The sequence below is a fragment of the Alnus glutinosa genome, chromosome 10, assembly GCF_958979055.1.
Source record: "Alnus glutinosa chromosome 10, dhAlnGlut1.1, whole genome shotgun sequence".
Lineage (NCBI taxonomy): Eukaryota > Viridiplantae > Streptophyta > Magnoliopsida > Fagales > Betulaceae > Alnus > Alnus glutinosa.
This window is the reverse complement of record NC_084895.1, coordinates 8,382,501-8,405,194: the sequence shown is the minus strand read 5'-3', so window position 1 is coordinate 8,405,194 and position 22,694 is coordinate 8,382,501. Positions and strand designations below refer to the sequence as shown.

General features: G+C 41.3%; 1 protein-coding gene across 1 annotated transcript; it reads right to left on the bottom strand.

Moving 5' to 3' along the window:
- Window positions 1-18,593: 18,593 nt before the first annotated feature.
- Window positions 18,594-19,680, bottom strand: LOC133879968 (auxin-induced in root cultures protein 12). Its single transcript, XM_062318802.1, has one exon. It carries the CDS (start codon window positions 19,576-19,578, stop codon window positions 18,775-18,777), a length of 804 nt encoding a protein of 267 aa, XP_062174786.1. The 5' UTR covers window positions 19,579-19,680; the 3' UTR covers window positions 18,594-18,774.
- Window positions 19,681-22,694: the final 3,014 nt, after the last annotated feature.

The window sequence follows — 22,694 nt, the reverse complement described above, 5'->3', positions numbered from 1 at the left end:
CTGGATCTCGGATTATCAATGGTGGCGACATTACCTTGTATGAGAGGATGTTTCTTGCTGGGCTACGGTTACCGTTTCCGGAGATTGCTCGGCATTTCGTCCTTTTCCTGATGGTTGCACCCAGTCAGATTATGCCCAATGCCTGGAGGTATCTGTTCGCTTCGTACATCCTTTGGAGGCTCGTGTTGAAGAAGGAGATGGAGTCCTGCAATTTTTCAACATCTACAGACCTAGGCAAACTTCAGAGGGGATGATTGAACTCTGTGTTCGTCACCCGCCTGTCTTCATCAAGCTCAAGAGTGGGCTAACAAACAACAAATTCTGGGAAATGCAATTTTTCAGAGTCTCTAGGGAGTGGGAATGCCCTGAAGGCACTCTTCTGCCTGAAAACCGTAGGATGCCTCGGACCTGGCAATTGCTACGACCTGACCGAAGCGACCCCCTTCACTCAGTGTATCCGACCTGGAGGATGTCAAGAAGATAAGTGGGTGGTCCGCCGCTAGGGTCAAGGCTGACAAGTTTGAAAAAGTTGATTTTGACAACCTTGTCACCGAGGAGAACTTAAGGCAGTTTCTCGGATACGACATCTCGAGAGACAAACAGCTAATTACCAAGAGAGGGGCTATTAAGAAGAGGAATGACGCCCCTCCATCTCCGAGGCCTGTTACTAAGAAGAGGCCATTCAAAAGTTCCAAAGAAGTTCCCGAAGATGTCCCTTTGCGGAAGAAACAGAACATTCCTCTAGCTGCATTGGGTCCAAAGAGAACTCCCCCTTCGATTCCGTCATCGGGAGTGAACGTTGAAGAGGGATCTGCAAGTTTTCGGGGTTTCATTCCAGAAGTTTTTCCTACACCAGAAGCTAGTGCTGCTCCTTCCTTGGTTTTAAGGGATGAGTCTGGTTCCGAGGCATCGTATCAGGGTGAACAGGGTGCAGAAACTTCTTTTGAGGAACCTCCTCTCGAAACTTCGACAGTGATTGCCCCGGAACTAGAGAGATCTGGAGAAGGAGATGAAACTGTTCCTGAGGCCCGAGACATACAAGTCACGCGCAGGGTGAAACATCCGGCCAGAAAGCGGAAGTTCACAGCCCAGGACCGAATTTCTGAAAAGATCTTGGAGGCCGAGCGGATGTGGGGCAAGGCGGTTATAAGACTTTCTGATGCCGAGGAGGTGCGTCAAGAGCCCACTGCTTCAGGTGGTGAATCTTTTGAAGAGAGGGATGAGGAAGCTGGCAACCCCCGAGATGAGCCTCTTGTTGAGGAGTTTGAAGCCGAAGGTACTCCCCGAACTCCTTCCTCGGAACGTCCAGACACTCCACCACCTCCAGAGGAAAACTGTGAAACGGGGCATGCCACCCCCCAAGCTCCATGTTCTGCACCTGTACAACTTGAAACTCATACTGGAGCACCTGAGGTTGAAAATATCGAAGAGCCTAGAACTTCTCGGGAAGCGGTTGATCAGGATATGCCGGGCGTTGCTTCTGAAGTATAGGGTGCAAGTCAACCCGAAGTAACTCCTTATCTTGGAGTGCCTGAAGAGTCTCAGATCGACTCCGAGAACATCATTCCTGAAGCAGGTGTGCTTCCCGAGTCTTCTACTAGGAGCGGGTCTCGTGTTGAGGTCAGCCCTTCTAGATTAAGATCTGATGGGTCCGAAGCGGCCCCAAGTACAGGGGTTGTACCTCCTGTGGGTCCTAGCTCCTCTTCTAGGGTCTCGGCTGGTTTTGAAGTTTTGGGCAGAGGCCTTCTGGGTCATCCAATGGAGGCTATAAAGAACCTAATTCCCAAGGGGTATCTGGGAAATGCAGGGGTATCTTCTCCAGAGAAGATTGCTCAAGGCATTCTTATCTCTCATTATCAGGTAAGTTTCTGAAACCAGGCCTTTTCATTCTATCCGCATCTTGATTCTGACTTTGCTTACTTTTCTCTTTATAGCTTCTTGTGAAGATGACCGCCCTCTGGCAGAAGTACGAAAATCGTCCGGCGCCCCCACCTACTCCTGCCCCCGAAGTGCAAGCTCGCATCTCGGGCTTGGAGACCGAAGTTGCGGCACTGAAGGCCCTTCTTCAATCTAAGGACGAGGAACTCGCATCTTGGGACTCGACTATATCCGAGATGTGTTTTGCCAATGCTCATTTGAAGAAAGAAGTTCTGGAGGCCAATGAGCGGTACACACGTTCTGTTGCAAGTCTTTCTACCGAGCTGGATCGTGCAGATCAGTTGTCTTTCGTTTGTCGGCCGTGCAAAACGAATGCTCCGAAGCGTGCAAAAATGCTATGAATGCCGAAGCCGAAAAGGTCAAACTGAAAGATGAGGTTGAAAGACTTGAGGCCGAGAGAAATAAAGCTGTTAAGGCGCAGGATCACTCGGAGAGTCTCTTAATTAGGCTCAAGGCTAGATATGACACGGATCGGGCAAAGCTCAAGCGTTATCTGAAGCAATTGAGCTATGTACCACACCTTCGGGATCAGAGTTGGGCTCGGGGGTGCAATTGGTGTTTCGAAAATTTTCGAACCTTGGTAACGAATCCCCAATATAAATTCTACCCCAAGACGGTCGGGCCGATGCTTGTGGGTTTTCCTGAAGAAGCCATCTTAGAGATGGAAGAGTTCGGTAAGGACTTCATGCCTGATGTTCCGAGTTGGGGTGATGACGCGCCAAATCCTCGAGAAGATCCACTTGACGGTGCCGCAAGCTAAAAGCTTCTCAAGCAGATGCCTGAATTTTTCTTTTTCTTTCTTTTTTCTCTTTTTTATCAACCTGTAAAGGACTTCAAATATGAAATGAAATCTTTTGGATGAAACTTTTACCTTTTAAATCTCTCTTCTCTGATCATAGCATTTGGAGGAGCCTTTTACTTTGATATTCTTTTCTGCAGTCTCTTCAAGTCATCTGAGGAATAGACTATCTTGAATGCTCTTTTCCTTTAGATCTTCTAACTTTGTCATGGTATCCTTTCCATAACCCTTTCAGGTCGTCCGAGGAAAGAATTTGAACCAATTCATCATCTTATCCTTCGGAAACCTCCAACCGGGAGGTTTCAACCCTTTGTATCCTTTCCCTGGCCCTTTCGGGCTGTTCGAGGAAAGGATTCGGGCGAATTCTAATCGGGATATCCATCATCTTATCCTTCGGAAACCTCCAACCGGGAGGTTTCAACCCTTTGTATCCTTTCCCTGGCCCTTTCGGGCTGTTCGAGGAAAGGATTCGGGCGGATTCTTCTTTGGATATCCTTAGCCTTATCCTTCGGAAACCTCCAACCGGGAGGTTTCAACCCTTTGTATCCTTTCCCTGGCCCTTTCGGGCTGTACGAGGAAAGGATTTGGGCGGATTATAGTCCTCATCCTTCGAAAACCTCCAACCGGGAGGTTTCAACCCTTTGTATCCTTTCCCTGACCCTTTCGGGTTGTTCAAGGAAAGGATTCGAGCGGATTTCTTTCTCGAACATCCCCACCATAACTCTTTCGAGTCGTTCGAGGTGGGGAGTCAGATGGACGCTGATGTAGCTTGATCATCTTCGGGGAAGTTTGATGAAGAAGTGTTTCCATGCTATCCCGGACTGCTGCTCCTAGATTGATCGAATCTAGGAGACTCTCTGTTCTTTCTTGTTCTCGGTGTTGGACTAACCGAGAAACTTTGGATATTCTCAATCTTCCTGTAACCCCTGATAGAGGGATTTCTTTCTATTGCATCCTTTCCATGACCCTCTCGGGTTGTTCGAGGAAAGGATGCAAGTGAATTCTTTTCTAAGTATAACTCAGATTGATTCTTGGATTTTTGCAATTATCAATATGTACTGGAAGTAGACATTCTTTATTGAATATGAAATTGTTTGGAAAAAGCTGGAAAAAGCAATAAATTACATAAAATATTTCTTTAGGTGCTCGGCATTCCATGATCTCAGGAGTATCTTCCCTGTCTCGGTCATTAAGCGATAAGCTCCCTTCTTATGGCACCCTACTACCTTATAGGGACCTTCCCATCCGGGTCCCATTTTGCCTTCCGCTGGATCTTTCGTCATTAAGCTCACCTTCCTGAGTACCCAATCTCTGAGCTGGAACTTTTTGGGCACCACCTGTTTGTTAAAGTACCGAGCCGTTCGATTCTGATATGCTGCCCATGTGACGTGAGCATCGTCTCTTTTCTCCTGCAAAAGATCCATGTGTACCTTAGCATTTTCGTCGTTGAGTCCTGGATTGTAGTGAGCTACACGGAAGCTTGGAGATCCTACTTCGACTGGTATCACCGCCTCGGTTCCATACGTAAGTGAGAATGGTGTCTCGCCCGTTGGAGTTCTTCTGGTGGTTCGGTACGACCACAGTACCTCTAGAACATATTCAACCCATGCTCCTTTCTTCTTATCAAGCTTTTTCTTCAGAGTCTTTACCAGGGTCTTGTTCGCCGCCTCTACCTGACCGTTTGCCTTTGGGTATAGTACCGAAGCATAATGGTTTTGGATACGGAGCTCCGAACACCACTTCCGAAATGGTTCATAGTCAAACTGCTTCCCATTATCCGTGACAAAAGCATGAGGAATCCCAAACCGGCACACCACCGACTTCCAGAGGAAAGTTATAACATTCGCTGTGGTTATAGCTGCTAATGCTTCTGCTTCTGCCCATTTAGTAAAATAGTCTACAGCTACAACCAAGAACTTCCGTCCACCTTTCCCTACCGGCATTGGGCCAACTATATCCACCCCCCATTTCGCAAATGGCGGAGAAGTGAGGGGGGTGAGCTTCTCGGGACTTGCTTTCATGATTCTTGAGAACCTCTGGCACTTGTCACAGGTTTTGACGAGAAGAGCCGAATCTTTCTTGATCATAGGCCAATAGTAGCCTGCTCGGATGGTTTTTTGTGCCAGCATCCTTCCTCCCGAGTGGTCTCCGCACACACCTTCATGAATTTCGCTGAGAACATAATTCGACTCGGCCTTGGAGAGGCAATTGAGCAGGGGTTCGGAATATCCTCCTTTGTACAGTATCTCCCTGAGAAGGCAGAACCGAGCTGCTTATATCTTCACCCTCCGAGCCGCGACCTTGTCTTCGGGCAGCAACCCATTTCTGAGGAACTGGATAATGTCCCTTGCCCATTCTGGCTCATCTGGTGCTGAGTCTGCTTCCATAACCTTGGTCCTCAGGGCTATCGAAGGCTCGGTCAGAACAATAATTTGCCTTCTTGATGCTTCAATCTCTTCTTCTGTTCCCGATGCAATCTTCGAGAACTCATCGGCTCGGATATTTTCCTCCCGAGGTATCTTTGTGATGACGAACCTTTCGAAATAGGATTGGAATCGTCGTACCTCTTCCAAATACCTGGCCATTCTATCTTCTTGTGCTTCGAATTGCCCTTGGACTTGGCCTACGACCACCTGAGAGTCACTCCGGATTTCGACATTAGTTGCCCCCATCTCTCGGGATAATGCCAAACCCGCTATCACCGCTTCGTACTCAGCTTCATTGTTCGTCATAACGAAGTCCAGTTTTACAGCAAAACCGAACTCTTGTCCTTCGGGATTCCTGAGGAGGACTCCTACTCCGCTTCTGCCCCGTGTGGAAAAGCCATCTACAAAAACAACCCAGGTTGACTCCTTAGGAAGTTCTTCTACTTCAGGAATGTTGCAGAATTCCACCAAGAAATCTGCCAGAACCTGTCCTTTGATAGCCGTCCGAGGATGAAACTCGATATCAAATTGTCCGAGTTCCACCGCCCAGTTGACTAATCTTCCCTAGAGGTCAGGTTTTTGCAACACCTTCTTCATCGGATACTCGATCAGAACTCTGATAGCATGAGCCTGAAAGTATGGCCTCAATCTTCTGGCTGAAATAATCAAAGCGAACGCCAATTTCTCGCTCCGAGGATATCTTTCTTCCACGCCATGCAGTGCTTTACTTGTAAAGTAAACTAATTTCTGAACTCCTGAATCTTCTCGGACTAGCACCGAGCTTACTGCTGAGGGTGATACTGCCAGATAGAGATAAAGAATCTCCCCTTCGGTTGGGCGGCTCAACAGTGGTGGGTTGGCTAGGTATTCCTTCAACTTCCTGAAAGCCTCCTCACACTCCTCACTCCACATAAATGCTTTTCGTAAAATTTTGAAGAAAGGAAGGCACTTATCTGTCGACCGTGATATGAAACGGTTCAGGGCCGCAATCCTTCCTGTCAGTCGTTGGAGTTGTTTCGTTGTTCTCGGGGCCTCCATCTCAAGGACAGCTCTGACCTTCTCTGGATTAGCTTCAATGCCCCTCTGCGACACCATAAACCCCAAAAACTTGCCTGAAGAAACTCCGAAGGCACACTTCGCGGGGTTGAGCTTCATGTTGTATTTTCTTAGAGTCCGAAAAGTCTCTCGGAGGTCTTCTATGTGTCTGTTTGCCCGAACACTTTTAACCAGCAGGTCATCTACGTATACTTCAACGTTTCGGCCAATTTGACTTTGAAACATCCAGTTCACAAGTCGCTGATACGTGGCTCCCGCATTCTTCAGTCCGAAGGGCATCATCTTATAGCAGTAAAGTCCTCGGTCTGTGATGAAAGCAATTTTTTCCTGGTCTGCTTCTTCCATGTAGATTTGATTGTATCCCGAGAAAGCATCCATGAAGCTTAAGAGCTCGTGTCCGGCCGTCGAATCAACCAATAAATCTATCCGAGGCAGAGGAAAGCTATCCTTCGGACATGGTTATTCAGGTCGGTGAAATCTACGCACATCCTCCACTTGCCGTTAGACTTCTTTACCAGCACCACATTGGCCAGCCACTTGGGATAATCCACCTCTCGGATGAATCCAGCTTTCAGCAACCTCTCTACTTCCTCCGCAACAGCCGTGTTTCATTCGGCGGCAAAAGCCCTCCTTCTCTGTTTCACAGGGCGATAATTTGGGTCCACATTTAGCTTATGGACAATAACCGAGGGATCAATCACCGGCATATCTTCATGGATCCAAGCAAATATATCTTTGTTGCACCTCAAGAATGCCACCAGATCTTCCTTCATAGGTTGAGGGAGTTGTGAGCCTATATGAACTTTCTTTCCTGAGTCACCTATCTCGAACTCCTCCAAGGCTTCCACAGGCTCCCCCAACAGTGATTGCTATTTTCCATCTTCCTTAGTTTTCTCCCCCCGACTGTGCTGCCTCGGGGTATCTTTTAAGGACAGATTGTAGCATTGCCTGGCTTCCCTCTGGTCTCCCTTCACCTCTCCAACTCCTTCTGTTGGGAAACTTCATGCTGAGATGCGGTGTTGAAGTCACAGCTTTGAAGTCGTTGAGAGCTGTTCGTCCTATAATGGCATTGTAGGTCGAGACTTTGTCAACTATCAGGAACTTCACCATAATGACTTTCTGCCTTGGATAAGTCCCTGCCGTCACAGGTAGATTAATAGAACCAAGAGGCAACACCTTTTCTCCAGCAAAACCCTGTAACTGGCATGAGACTGGGACCAGCTTTTCTCGTGGAACACCCATGTAATCGAAAGCTGATTTAAACAGAATATCAGCCGAGCTCCCTGTGTCAACGAGGATCCGCCGAGTCTGATAGTTTGCTATGGTCAAGGTGACCACAAGGGCGTCTGTGTGCGGAAGCGAGACCCCAGCATAATCATCATCAGAAAACCCTATAACTAGAGGGTTATATTTCCAAGACTTTGGGGGTTTCTGGACCGAGTATACTTCAAAATCGTCCAGCTACCTGGCATACGCCTTCCGAGCCGAGTTGGACTCATTTCCTCCTCCAAATCCACCCGAGATGGTGTGGATGATAAGGAGATTACCTTGCTGCGCCACCCGAGGCATGCTCCTACTTTTCTCCCTTCCTTCATCCCTCCGAGGTCGAGGTGCTGGCTCTCGGCTTCTTCCTCTTCTGTCTTCTTGTCTCGGTTGATAATTCCTCCTTTCATTCCGATCCTCTTCCCTCCTGGGCCGCGGATAATGGTCTCGCTCCTGATGATTCCTCTCATTGGCGAGAAATCGGACTAGTTTCCCATTCTCGATGAATTTCTCAATCAACTGCCTCAATGATACACACTACTCGGTCAGATGACCGTATGAATCATGGAAGGCACAGTATTTGTGAGCCAAACGCGGGGGCGGATCTCCTGGAATGGGTCTCGGTCTCTGATAATTCGGATCTCTTTTGAGTTCCATGAGCACCTCAGTGAGAGAGGTGTTCAATGGTGTCCACTTGTAATCTCCGAAATTCTTTTTTACCTTCTTGTATTCTCCGGGACCGGTGTCCTGTACAGGCTCAGGATTCTTCTTCTTCTTGGGCTTCTCGGTGGATGGCTGTTGTTGTTGCTGGGAGTTATCGAGAAGGGCTCAGAGCGTTTCTTCCTGATTGATGTACCTGTCCATCTTTACCATAAAGGTATGAAGATTTTTCGGTGGTTTCAATGCCAGTTCTGCCATCAGAGGTCCATCCTTCTTCAAGCCTTGGAAGATTGCTCCATAGATGAAATCATCTGGCGCACTCTCTGTGTCCAGCTTCTCCTGGTTGAATCTCCATAGATAGTCTTTTAGAGACTCGTTTGGCCCCTGCTGTACAGAGAGCAGGTATCCTTGAGGTTTTCTTCTAGCTCTCCCAGATACGAACTGGGCCAGGAATTTCCTTCCAAGGGCGTCGAAACAATCAATCGACCTTGGTGTGAGATTCCTGAGCCAGTCTCAGGCCTTTCCTGACAAGGTGAGAGGAAAAGCTCGGCATGCCACAACATTTGGTGTCTTGTGCAAGGAGACATGGGATCGGAAATTGTCCAAGTGCTCCACCGGATCTTCACTGCCTGAAAAAACAGGGATATCAGGTACCTTGAATCTTCCAGGTAGATCGAAGTTGGATACTTCTTCGGTGAATATCGACTCCTTGTGCTGAAAGAGGTTGTCCACGAGAAACTCCTTCCCATCACGCTTCTGATCAATTGTTTTTGACAGCGCATCATATTTTGCGCCCAGGTCCTGGACCATCTTCTGCAACCTCCTTTCTGATTCTGTTGGTGGAACCAGATTGATGGGCTCTCCATGATCTTCGTTCCGCGGCCCTACTTTCTCTCCTGACCCTTCTGGGTTGCCACCAAGGTTTGTCCCTTCTGCTGCATCATGATTGAATGGCGGCGGCGTCTAAGCAGCTTGGAGTAGAGCATTTTGAGCCAGCAAATCCTCCACATTCTTCTGCGCTTGGGCCAACTGTTGACTCAGTTGGTTTATTCTGGCCTCTGGTCCAGCAGATTTTGCTTCTCCACGAACATCGTCTCGGCTGGTAGGCGGTGCATCGTTTTGAATCGACTTGGAACGTCTCGTAGTCACCATCGCGGATTTGATTTTCGTAAGAACAACTTATCGTTCCCACAGACAGCGCCAAACTGTTGGTACAATTTCTTGTATGGTGACGTGTCGCCTGGTGATTCGCTGCTGGGTTCTGATCTACTACCTCAATCCTGTAAAAAGAACAAATAACTCGTCGGGGGTGCCGACTACGCCCACTCCGATGCCTAAGTTAGTTTAAATCAATTTTCTGCAGAGTATTCTCAATCTTAATCTCAAGAGCTTAGAGAATTCGTAATCTCATACCTGGTGTGACGGTCTTATTTATAGGCCAGACTTGCGGTCTCACCAGACTTCTTGACACCTAGTTGGATTAAGAGTTTGAGTCCTAGCTTGGTTGAACTTTAACCATATCTTCAGGGAATTCGAATGGGATTGTAGAGTCCGAAGTTGATTGCGTTTGTACCTCTTTAAACTTGATTCCGTATCAATAACTATCTTATCCCATTAATTATGGAATTGTGGTTTATCCCTGATCTTTTGGGATTCTATCTTTATCGCATTCTAAGACAACTGCGGCACATTTCAGCCAACCTCCGAAGTGATGATACCCGAGATATGTTCGCTCCGACTTGGAGATCTCGGGGTATCGCCACACCATAACAGGGTTGTGTAAGGCCGAGATGTAATTACTCTGAGACGTAGACGTTGTCACACCGAATTGATATCACCCCGAAGCGATATCACATCGACTTGTCATCACCCCCGAGGCGTTATTACTCCGAGACATAAATATCCGAGATATGTTCGCTCCGTTCAGACTAGGAGATCCCGGGATATTTTATATACCGTAACCTGGAATGTCAAGACCGAGACATCGTTATACCTCCGAGATGTCTTTATACCTCCGAGATGTATTTATACCTAGACGATCTTTTCTTTGCTGGGCGGAACAAATGTCCGAGACATAATTCCGAGATGTCTTTGAATCCACGTGTCTCTAGGGTTGATTTTATCCCTAAAATAGAGGTTTCTGCTTACGATTTTACTGATTAAAATATTGGAGCGTTATAATATAGTATCAGAGCGTTTTGCTCAGATAGCCATCGGAATAGACTTTAGCTAGCAACTAGCTAGTATAAAAGTTATTTTTAATAAAAGATTCATAAACCTTTCTAAAAGATATTTTTTTGAGAGATTAGAATTGTTTAATTATTAACCTTTGTCTACAGCTGACATGGCAGACAGTAGCAACCGTTGTGAGTTGGAATTTTTATTTAGAAGACAAAAGAATGCAATTAAGATCACACCTACGAACATAGGACCCCTAAAGAAGGGAGGCTTGTTTGGTAAGCTCATACAACTTAAGGCACAAAGGGATGCCCTCGATTATAAAATTAAGATGATAGAAGACTCCCAAGCCCCACTCCATATCGGAATATGCCTAGTACTTCGTCTGAGGAAGATACTAAATGGAATAATGGAGTTGATTCAGTCGAAAATAGGAGTGTATTTTTAAAAACATACAATTTTCGACTTGTAAGGGTGGGTTTTTAAAAACTAAACTGCGACCAAATACTTAATTGCGCTTTTAATTATCGCGTCTTCAAATCTCACATTTTAAAATTACTATTTTAAATCGCACTTTTTGAAATTTCAAATCCAAACAGACTTTAAATAGAATGCATGAGTAATGATACATACTTATCTTCTATCCACACTCTCATACAACTGGACTAATGCGGTCATGTCCATCAGTCTTTTAATAAAATTAAAAAAAAAAATTATAAATTAAAAATTATAAATAAAGAAAAAAAGAAGACAAATGAGCACTGCCACATTAGCGTAATAATATAAGAGTGGAATGAGAATTAAGTATGTAATATTACTCATAATGCATAAATGAGTATAACATTTTTTTCAAGTATATGTGGTACTTAATATATTTGAATAATTTCAGCATAATTTAATTTTTGAAATAATTGATTAATGTATTTTGGTTTTAACGAGACACAGTGAAATGGTAAGTTATGAGACAATAAATGTGCCAGCGGTGAAACCTACCTAAATTTATCTTGCAATAAATTGAATCTACAATATAATTTAAGTAGGTTTGGTAATTATGGATTTGGCATTGAATTCCCCGCACATAAATTCAGTTTCATTGTCCCAATTACTTGGGAACTTGACGTCAATATTTCGTGAGGATGACGTGGGATGGATTTTTTTTTTAGATGACGCTGGATGGATTTCAATTGCTGGGAATCTAACTCAGATTCGACGCAACGGACGACTCAGCCAGCTGTCAACTTCTACGAGGTCCTTTTTTTTTTAAATAAATAAATATTACAGAAATAAGGTAAAAGATAATTAAAAATAATAATAAAAAAAGCCATGAAGAACCTAAGCCTAATCCGATCGACTAGAGAAGAAAATATAAGAAGGTATAAGTCACTTGGGAATGCAGCCTCTTAAAGTCGCGGCCCACTAAGAAATTAAGATGAAATTTATGTTCCGTTTGTTTCGACGTAAAATGGTTTTTTTTGAAAATATTTTCGACGAAATCAATTTCAAAAGAAATTATTTTCTCGAAAATATTTTTCGGCGTTTGATTCGCACGAAAAAATTACGAAAAGTGAAAATGCAAATGTCGCTAGAATTCGGAGACGACCGGTCGCCGTCACCGGAATCCGGCGAGCATGTTTGGCCGGATCCGGCCAAAATTGCCGGATTCCGGCAGGACACCTCCGGGCCGGGTCAGATCCGGCCGGATCCGGTCATTTTGGCCGGATCTCGGCAGGATCAGTGGCCGGATCTGGTCAGATCAGGCTGGATTCCGGCCATTTTGGCCAGATCCGGTCATATCCAACCGGATCCCGGCCATTTTGGCCAGATCTGGCCGGATCAGTGTCCGGATTCGGTCAGATTAGGCCGGATTCCAGCCATTTTGGCCAGATCCGGCCGGATCAGTGTCCGGATCCGGTCAAATCAGGCCGGATTCCGACCGGTTTCTGTCCATGACCGGATTCCGGCCAGATTCCGCCGGCATTCGACGCAGTTGCCGGATGTCGCTGGATTCCGGCAGCCGGCAGTATTCCGGTGGTCGGATTCCAACGCCGGCATTATTCCAGTGACTTGATGATGCCGGATTCCGGTGCTGCCTATTTTCGAATGACCGACTATTGCCAGATTCGACCAGTCAGATATCAAACGTGCGTGTAAAGACGAAGAATATAATTTTGGAAAACGATTTACGGTTTTTAAAACCGTAAATCATTTTCCAAAAATTAAGAAGGTTTTACGGTCAAACCGAAAATGGTTTTCGTTGACCGTTATTTTCGCCCCTACCAAACACCGTAAAATACCGAAATCATTTTCCGGAAATCATTTTACGCCGAAACAAACGGAGCATTAGAGTAAAAGAACCCCCTATAAACTTAGATCTAATCTAGCTTTCAAAGAAATCAAATAGACTAAGAAATAAAAACTTAGATCTAGTCCAAATTTTAAGGAAACCGAACAGACTAAGAGAAAGGACAACGGAAACGAGATCTCCAACACAGATAGAGAGTATGAAGCTCGAACGGTTCGGGTTAAGTTATAAATAACAATACTCGACGGAAAAATACATAAAGTCCACGCATCGGCGAATGGATGTCTGAGGAAAAAAGCGGTTGATAGTGCCGGGAAGCTAGGACATCGAAGAGTGGAGTGGCGCGTTACAGGCAAGAACTGCCACAAAGAGAAAGATTTGACTTTGAAAAAACTAAACTTCGAAACTTCACAGATTTGGTAGAACCCGGTCTTTCAATACAAAAGACTTTTACAATTTTATATTGAATATAAAATATTAATAAAAATTTATTTAAAAATCATTCTTATACAAGATTACTAAACGCACTAATCCATTTTTTTTTTTTTTTTGTAAATTCATTATTATAGCTATTGTTCATAATATATTTTATAACCAATGAATCCATTTAGAGAAAGATCTAGGCTCTTTTTGTTAATGATTATATATATATATATATTGAAAATTGTTTTAATGTGTTAGAATATAAGATATGGTTCTATAACAAGTACCATATCTTATATTCTGACATGATGTAATACAATGGTAAAAAATGCTTTTATGTTTGTAGGAGTGTTTTATGTGAACAAAAGGGATCAACTATGAGAAAATTATTCACCTGAAATCATACTTGAAGTCTATTCAAATTAAAGGTTTATGGTTGCTTATTTCGAGATAATCACCATGACAGATGTATCTGAAAGATATAGTTAAACAAGTGTTTTAGAAGGGATCTAGAGGCATGTAATATGCAAGATGAAAAGTACATTGTGGGACTTATGCATGCATCCAAGTATTGAAATATCAGGTTTGATCTAATAAGTCGAGTGTTAGATCAAAACTTTGATGAAGCCATGGGTATAGGAGATATCAAGTAAAATGGTAATAATCACTATTGATAAGACCCTAATAATTGGTGATGATGTAGGAGTACTATCTGTAGTTAAAACCTAGACATTGTTTAAATGGATTGTTGATAGGTTGTCATATTGGCTTACCTAAAAATTAAAAGTGGTTACTTTAAAGAGTAAGTTAGAGAGATATAGCAGGAAAAGAGTTGTTAATTCCATAATGAACCAAATGTGTTTTGCAATTCAAAGAGACATAAATGTTATCTCAAAAGAGAGAGATGTCTCTTAGGAAGATAATAAAGTGGCAAGGGTCTAATTAGACTAAGTTCTATTAAATCTTTTTCACATGTTACTTGACTTAGTGAGACAGTGAATGTATCACTTCATGAATATGGATTGCAGATAAGTGTCTAATTGGAATTAAGGACAAGTAGAAAATTGATGGGACTAGTGTCCAAAACTTCAATTGGTTGGATGAAGCTTTGCTATAATTATATAATATTAAACATTTGGCATATACATTAATGTTTTAAATGCACATTATATACATTTAAGGTCCCTAAGTTACATTATATTTGACTATGGTGTGAGTATATGAATTATCACATAGAAGATCATAGTCATAATCCCTTTTAAGTTATAAAAGATTATTCGTAGTCATAAATGGAACAAGAAAATTCATCTAGATTTTAACATGTCAACTTCAACGATCTGTCTTGATTAGAAGAAGTAAGTGGGCTTTGGGTTGATATATTGGTGTAAGAAGGTAGTGTCATGCACCGAAGGACCACGTGAGACATCATTCTTTTAACATTGTCACAAAAAATGATATATGTGCATGACGGCTTATAATTGTTATTCTAAATTCTGAGAAGATCGTTAACTCAAATATAAAGTACACGTCACTTTATGTATCTATGAGTGAGAACCATCTATGGTTAACATTTTCGTGCATTGGATGATCGCATGCAGCATTGTAAAAACACAATTTTCAAGAAGGAATCTAGATCCTTTGTCAAAAACAAAGTCATAAGAAATATTCTCATTGATGCATATTTAATAAGAATGATCATTCTAAAGCTCGGGCCTTAGTGTTTTAGTGGGATTTATTGAACTTCTATGTACAAGGTGAGATTGAATCTTAGAGGGAACAAAATAATCATGTAATTAAATTAGGGTTTCAAGGAAAATAGGTAATGAACAAAGTAACAATGTATGGACTTTGATTCGATTATGGAATAATTCCTCGAAGGTATAATATGTAATAAATAAGTACGTCACTGTGATTAATTGACTAATCGAAAAATAAATATTAGAGTGCAGTCATATTTGTTTAATGGAATCAAATATGATTAATAGTGTCGTGTGACAACTGTCACATGCTTATTGGAGCTAAATGTATTTTTCTCTTTAAGTCCCTCTATGAGTTTTCCTCTTTGGACCTCAGTTATGTATTTATTTATTTGTGATGTTTTATTTTATAAATCTTGGGCCAAGGAATTTATATCCTAAAGACTTGAGAATTGATAATAGTTTTGTGAGTCTACACTCACAGTCATATTTAGTCATCAAAGAGAAGATATGAGGTTGAATCAAGAACATGTTCTTCGTCATTCAACATGCAAGAAGAATTTCAAGCAGAGTTATATAGCCTTCAATGCCTAGGAGATGAGGAGTTTGATTGTAAGTATCACGAACTCGTATTTTTAATTTTAAATTTAACCTTGTTTATATTGAAGACAAAGATCGTTGGGATTGTTTTTCGCTTCGTATACTCTTATATGCATGATCCCAATAGAATGTTTGGTTGATGAATGTTTCGAACGTTCTAGTGTTATGTCGAACATTTGGCTCAAGAAGGTCTCGAACGTTCGAAAATGAAGAAAGGTAAAAGGTCAAGGGTGTCTAGGGGAAATTCAACCCATAACTTTTGATATGTCTCCAAAAATAAGGGTTCGATTTTTAAATTGTAATTATTGTAAAATTTAATTATTTTAAATTTTTGGGATATTATAGGCGGCACATTTGGAAGGCTAGGTTCGGTGCATTTCGGATCTGTGGCTGGGGTTGGCGGATTTATGGCTGGGCGATGGTGGTTTGGTTGGATTCTAGCGGCCGTAGATGGATTTTTTGGGGGTGAGATTGTATGCCAATGATGGGGGTGATTTTTTCTTTTGGTTTTTGAACGGCCGTTGTTATTGGTTGGGTGTGGGTGTTTGGGATTGCTATTGGGCTTTCCGATGGCTATATATAAGAGATTACATGGTAGTAGTAGAAATGAAATGAAATACACGAAAACAAGATAACTACTAAAATGAATTACACGTTGTTCTGCAGGGTGTGTTTCAACGTGATGGAGAGCGAAATGGAGAAGGAGATGCAGAGAAGAAGAAAATGATGCTCCTTGTGGGATATCAACATCTTCTTCTTCTTCTCCTTCCCTTCCCTTTTTTTTTTTTTTTTTTTTTTTTTTTTTTTTTTTTTTTTTTTTTTTTTTTTTTTTTTTTTCTTTTTGATGATGATGAAATGGCGGGGCAGTAATCTGTGTAAGCTTCCCTTTGAAATTTTCTTTGTACCCCTAACATTTTTCCATCTTTTTTCATTACTTGTTTAAGAGTACTAGTAAAAGATTTTTTATAGGTGTTTTTTTTTTTTTCCCTAAATATAGAAAAAAATGTCAAAAAAATCACAAAAAATTCATCTGGAGCAGATTCCTACAGGTTTCTTAAGCATTGCCAATGATTATTATAAGGAAAAAAAATTATATTTAGTCCTTAGGTTTTTATCTTATTTGAATTTAGTCATTAAGTTTCTAATTTCAAGAATATGGTCCTTAGGTTTTGTACAAATTTTAAATAGGCCTCTTTATCATTTTTTTTTTTTCAAGATCAATAGTTTGTCATATTTCATGTGTGTCTCAATTGACACATCAACGTCGCCCATATCAATACCAAATTTCAATGCCACATCACTAAGCGAAGAAATAAATAAAAAGAAAAAAAAAAAAAAGAAAAAGACACAACTCTAGAAACAAAAATTATATTCTTCGTCATCTTAATCTTTTAGATTTGTAACATTAGATAGAAAACCGTTAAATTTGATACTAATATGGACATTGACATTGTATTGGGTGCTAACATAAACCCTAGAGTGTCAAATGAAACACATGTAATAAAAAAAAAAATCTTTAACTTTAACATTAAATTAATAGAGGGATCAATTTGAAACTTGTGCAAAACCATAACGATAGGGGACTGATGAAGCAGTCCAAATCAGGACCTTATTTTTTTAATTTTTTTCAATTTTTTTATTTTTTGAAAATTATAGAGCTTTGCATTATACTGAAGAAAACTTTTCAGCCATTACAGTGTGTAGGATAGGGGGAGGGCACTCCTCCTTCTACACCCGATCAAAACTCAAAGTCAAAGCATGTTGTGCTAAAACATGAGCAGCATTATTTGCTTGTCTGCTCACATCACTTACAGAGTGAGAATAAAAAGAAGATAAACGAACCCAAATGTCGTCGATCAATTGCCCATAGCTACTCGAACAAGAATGATCCTTATTAATAGCAGTGACAGTAATCAGCAAATCATATGAAAAATCAGGACCTTATTTTTAAAATTGAAAGCCTAAAGACTAAATCCAAATCATATGAAAATATAGGGACTAAATATGATTTTTTCCTTATTATAATCATAAATTCGATTCTTTCTCCTCTCACCTCTATTATCTTTATAATAATAAAATGAAAGAAAATAAAAAAGTAAAAATGAAAAAAATAATATTTTAATGGTTTATGAAAAATTAAGGGAAACTATTGCGAAATGTTTTTAGATACGGAAGTAAAAAGTAGTTTTATTTCTTAAATTTAAGGAAAATAGTTGGGTGCCAGCGGCTAGTTCTCTAAAGACGTAAGAAAAAGCGCTAACCACATATGTGTTTTCATCCTAAAATGACTAATTAATTTGGAGCTTTCCTAAAAATTTGCTTATAAACTCAAGTTTCATCTAATAACTAAGCAATGTGAGACTTAGCATCCATAAATATCTTTATAAATTACACATTTTATGTGGGGTACTCATTTCTTCCCAATATAGAATTGAGATGTTATTGCTTGAGTTCTTTCATTTTTTTTTTTTGTGATTTTTTTATTTTTTTTAGAATTTAATTTATGTTTGGATTTATTCAGGAGATATTGTTAGTGATGGGCAGCATTAAAGTCTATATCAGAAATGAAATTCTCAAATGAGGAATATTAAAGCATTTTTTTAGCGTTTTCCTGGTGTACATCTAGAATAGTATAAATGTAATTAAAAATTTACATTTATATCTTTTTGGATAGCATATATACAATTTTTTAATTAAAAAAAAATTATATTTATACCATTTCAAATATACACCAGGTAATACTTTAGCATCCCTCTTCTCAAATCAACTTGCACATAGGGACGGAGCTACCCCTGGCCTTTGGGGGCATGAGGCCAGGGATTTTCTCAAAAAAAAAAAAAAAAAAAAAAAAATCCTAAAAAAAAAAAATTAACTAATTTTACCCATAAATTTTATTGTTTTTATAATTTTGGCCTTCTCAATATTTGTTTTCAGTTTGATCCGCAAATCTTAAATCCTATCTTCGCCGCCGCTTGCACAATAGTTAAGACGACGTGTGGCCAGTCGATTTCAAATCTCATACGCGTGGTCTTTGAGAGGCTGAGAAAAAGCGTTTTTTCTTTTCCTTTTTTTTGGCCTTGAAAAAAAAGGCTTGACGAGGAAAGAAAAAAAAAAACCGATCAAATCATATAAAAAGGCCAAATTAAGATAGCTTTTTCCTTATAGCAGGAATCATGACTTCATACAGTGACAGTTGGGAAAAAACCAAAATATTTGGAATAGAAGTTACTTTTTCGGATCAAATCAGCAGAGGTAAGAAATAAAATTATTATTCCACATAAACAACGTCTGGTACAATACAAATGGTTTATGTTTATCACACGGGGGGGGAGTTCCAGAACAAGAAAATCGATCTCCAAAATCCAAGGTCGGTAAGCAATCAAACTACCAAGAATGAGGAACAGACCCACACCGAGTCCCGCTCTCCAAAATCTAAGATCTGTAAGCAATCAAACTACCAAGAATGAGGAACAGACCCACACCGAGTCCCCCTCTAAGCGTTGAAGCCCCGCTAGGAGCAGAACCAGGGGTTCCAGGAGCAGAGCCAGGGGCTCCAGGAGCAGAGCCAGGGGTTCCAGGAGCAGAGCTAGAGGGTCCAGGAGCAGAGCCAGAGGGTCCAGGAGCAGGGGCAGACCCGGTAGGGCTGACAGCCTCATGGCCGACCAACTGCAGGTTCGCTTTGGCCTGAAGATTCTCGGGCTGAAATGCGTGTATCATCGGATAGCCTTGTGGGTTCAATCCCGGACCCACCTGCCAGACCTGATTCACCTTCTTCGTGCCCGCCGGCAGCTTCCATTTGCCGAAGATCTTGATGGTCCCGTTGGAGTCCTCGGCGCTCAGGTCCCACACCTCGTAAACCAGCTTCAATCCGGACTGGCTGAAATTGTAGGAGCGGATGTCGTAGGTCTGGATGGTGACGGATCCGTTGGATTTGAAGGCCAGCAGGGCCTGTGACCCGGCCATCCCGGTCGCATTGGGGTTGATGGCCCACGCCACCCAGCCATCTGGCTTGGGCGGGGGGGCCACGAACGCCACCGACAGCGAGGAATTGGAGGCGTCGTAGCTCCAGTGCAAGTTGGCGCTCAGATGCGGAAGATCGGTGCAGTTGGCGTACACCTGCTTGTTTGTGAACTTCTGTGAAGTACAGTTGAGAGACTCAGCCGGTGCGACCAGCAGCAGAGCCACGACGGCTAAAACCCCCACAACCGCTCCGCATGTAAAACAAGACCTGCCCATTGTGTTGAAGGTGAACAGATCTAGCGAGATCTGTTTCTAGGAATTGTTTAGGCGTTGGGCATGCAGTTGCAGATGATCCTCAAGGCTTGGAGGAGGAGCCTATATATATTTATATATATATACACTATACAGAGAGAGTAAAAGAAGTCTCACGGAGGCAACGGTCAGTGTGGATATCAGAACTTAGAAACATTAGGACGTGGCATGTTTTGATTGGGGCAGGTGGGATACTGTTCTCGATGTAGTAAGTAGTTTGACTCTATCCGCGAGAGACGGAGAACACGCAGTTGATGCGCGAGAAAGGCGGCCGGTAAATAGTGGATGTAATCTTTTAATCCTAAACGTTTAATTCTATACGTTATGTAAATGTTTATTAAGTAACTATTAAATAATTCATTTAAAAAAAAAAAAAAAGTAACTATTAAATAATAAAATAATTTTTAAAATTATTATTAAGTATGTGATTCACATCATCAATGAAAACTTAATAAATATTTATATGACATACAAAATTACACTAAAAAAAAAAAAAAAAAAAGTAGTGGTGGATGGCAATGGGAATGCCGCATGTGGGCTCGGAAACGGTTTTCATACATTAACATACCTGTCCACCCACCACGTGCGTACCGAATGACTTTCGGATTGAGTTATTTATATTTTAGTCAAATTTTACTGTTTTATTTTTTTTATTATTATTTTTTCAGTTTTTTCGCCATTGTGTTGAATGACTTTTTGGAAGGCCAGCCGCCCAACCGAAATAGGTGGACTTGGAATTTCCTTTGGTGGCCGACTTGGAGAATTTGGCTCCTTCCCATTTGCGATCTTTCGCCGGCTACATGCGATTGCTGCTTTTCCTCATGTTCCAGAAGAATCGCTTCTTTTTTTCTTTTTCTTTTTTTTTAAAAAAAAAAAAAATTAGAAATACGAACTAACATTTTATTATAAATAATAATAATAATAAAAAAAAAAAAAGTGGCGACAGACTGACCCACAAACAGCTTCATTTTTTTCCCCCTTTTTTTAATTTTTAAAAAGTAGACATAGAAATTTAAAAAAAAAAAAAAAAAAAAAGTGGCGACAGAATGACCCACAAACTGCTTCTTTTTTTGTTTTCCACTTTTTCTATTTTTAATTTTATTTTTTAAAAAGTAGACATACGAACTAACATTTTATTATGAGTAATGATTGAATACCACCTAAAAATACAACTTTTCACCACCTTGCCTATGTGGTAAGGTGATCTCCTACCTTAATTTATTTTTAGAAAAATAAAAAAAACTCAAAAAGTAGTGGGGGACCACTTTGCCACATGGGTAAGGTGGTAAAAAGTTGTATCTTTGGGTGGTATTCAATCATTACTCTTTTATTATTAAAAAAAAGAAAAAGAAAGTGGCGATAGAATGACCCACAAACTGCTTCTTTTTTTGTTTTCCATTTTTTTCAAATTTTTATAGACATTTTGTTTTTTTGCCAAACAAAAAAGGTGTTGTAAACTCTAAGCACAAAGCAATTTAGAAAAATATCTGAATGAATGTTATTCGATTCAAAATAAGCTGTTGGCTTATATAAGCCTTTTTTTTTTTTTTTTTTTTTGAACAAAGTGCCTTCATCTTCTTCATTGCTGAGAAATAATCCTCAGGGGGTTACACAACTAGAAAAGAACAATACAAGCACAAAGAGCACAAACACAATCTCAACACCCAAAGGCCATCAGAGCGAACTAGAGATAAAGAATCTCTACCCACAAAACCAGGAAAACCTGGCTTAAAGCAGCTACCAAACGGTAGACTGTGAATACAAGCAAAAGCAAACAAAAACCCAGAGAACAAGCTCCATAAAAATTCAGCCGAGGGTAAAAGATCTGACTATGAGCATATCTCCACCGAAAATCCACCAACACCCACCGTTCTTCACAGGCCAGCACCTGAAAATCTCTGCTTGCACCTCCACCGGTTCAAGCACCAGGAGGAACAAAACTCCAACAACCAAAAGGCTTGGAGACAAAAACCACCTTTGCCCTAAAAGCCAAGGGGAACGCAGCAATTGTACTAATTAACCAACAAGACACAAACAAAAAACAACAACAAAGGCACTGGCCGGACCGAATCCCCCATTTCCCCTTCTGTGCAGAGCCAAGGTCTACCTCAAGCAGTGCCGAGCGGTTGAGGATTCGACTCACTGAGCAGGGACGCCATAACCAACCGATCGAATAAGCATAGGGCAAGAGCCACGCTAACAAACCGTCCAGAAGAATCCAGAACCATTTCCCTACAAAATCGCCCCCACTAGCACACCTGAAGAAATCGCCCTGTACTCGAAAATGTCGCCCCTTTGGCCGGATAACCTGAGAGAGGTTAACCCGAGAAAGTAACCACCACCCGAACCACCATTCCAACGCTGGTGAGTCCATCTAGACCAACAGAGACATCTTCAGTCATAGCCGCCGGTGTGGTAAACCGTCAGACAAACTCAGACCCAAAAACAGCACCAATTTCCACGAATCAAAACCGGAATTTCCAAGAAAAAACCCACGGCTGAGGAATGCGAGAGATCGGTCGCCGATAACCCCAACAAATCAAAAGAAAAACAAGATTCTACCTTTTCATCCCAGAAAAAGACAAGAGAAACAAACCCCATCTCCTCTAAGGTGCCACCAATGCCCGAAGAGAGAAGAAACAATATTTATATACAAAACCTAACACAAACAAACCAGGGCTGCCCTCCTCCATTTGCAAGCTCAAACAAAGTCTCTGCCCTCAGAGGAAAAAATCGCCAAAGCGAGAGTTTTTGGCTGTCGTGTTTGGCTTATATAAGCCTTACAAAGAGATAAAATTGAAAACAAACAACCCACATTTTACTGATCCTAATAACGTGGTAAGTGGCTAAGGAAATGGTCAGACTCTACCTACATGTCCTAAATAATAGGATTTATTAACTGAATGAACTTTTGACTACTTCAACTATAACTCTAACAACCCCAACAATTCATCCCCTAAACTGATTGCAGTAATGCTTTCAGTTTAGTCGTGGTACCACACACACACCCATTGACTCATGCAGCTTCAAGAACACATCCAACTTAAGTGGTTTTGTCATAATGTATGTAACTTGTTCTT

What these genes read in the sequence shown, in the direction of transcription:
- LOC133879968 (XM_062318802.1), bottom strand. Translation starts at nt 19,578, where the DNA reads ATGGGCAGGTCTTGTTTTACATGCGGAGCGGTTGTGGGGGTTTTAGCC.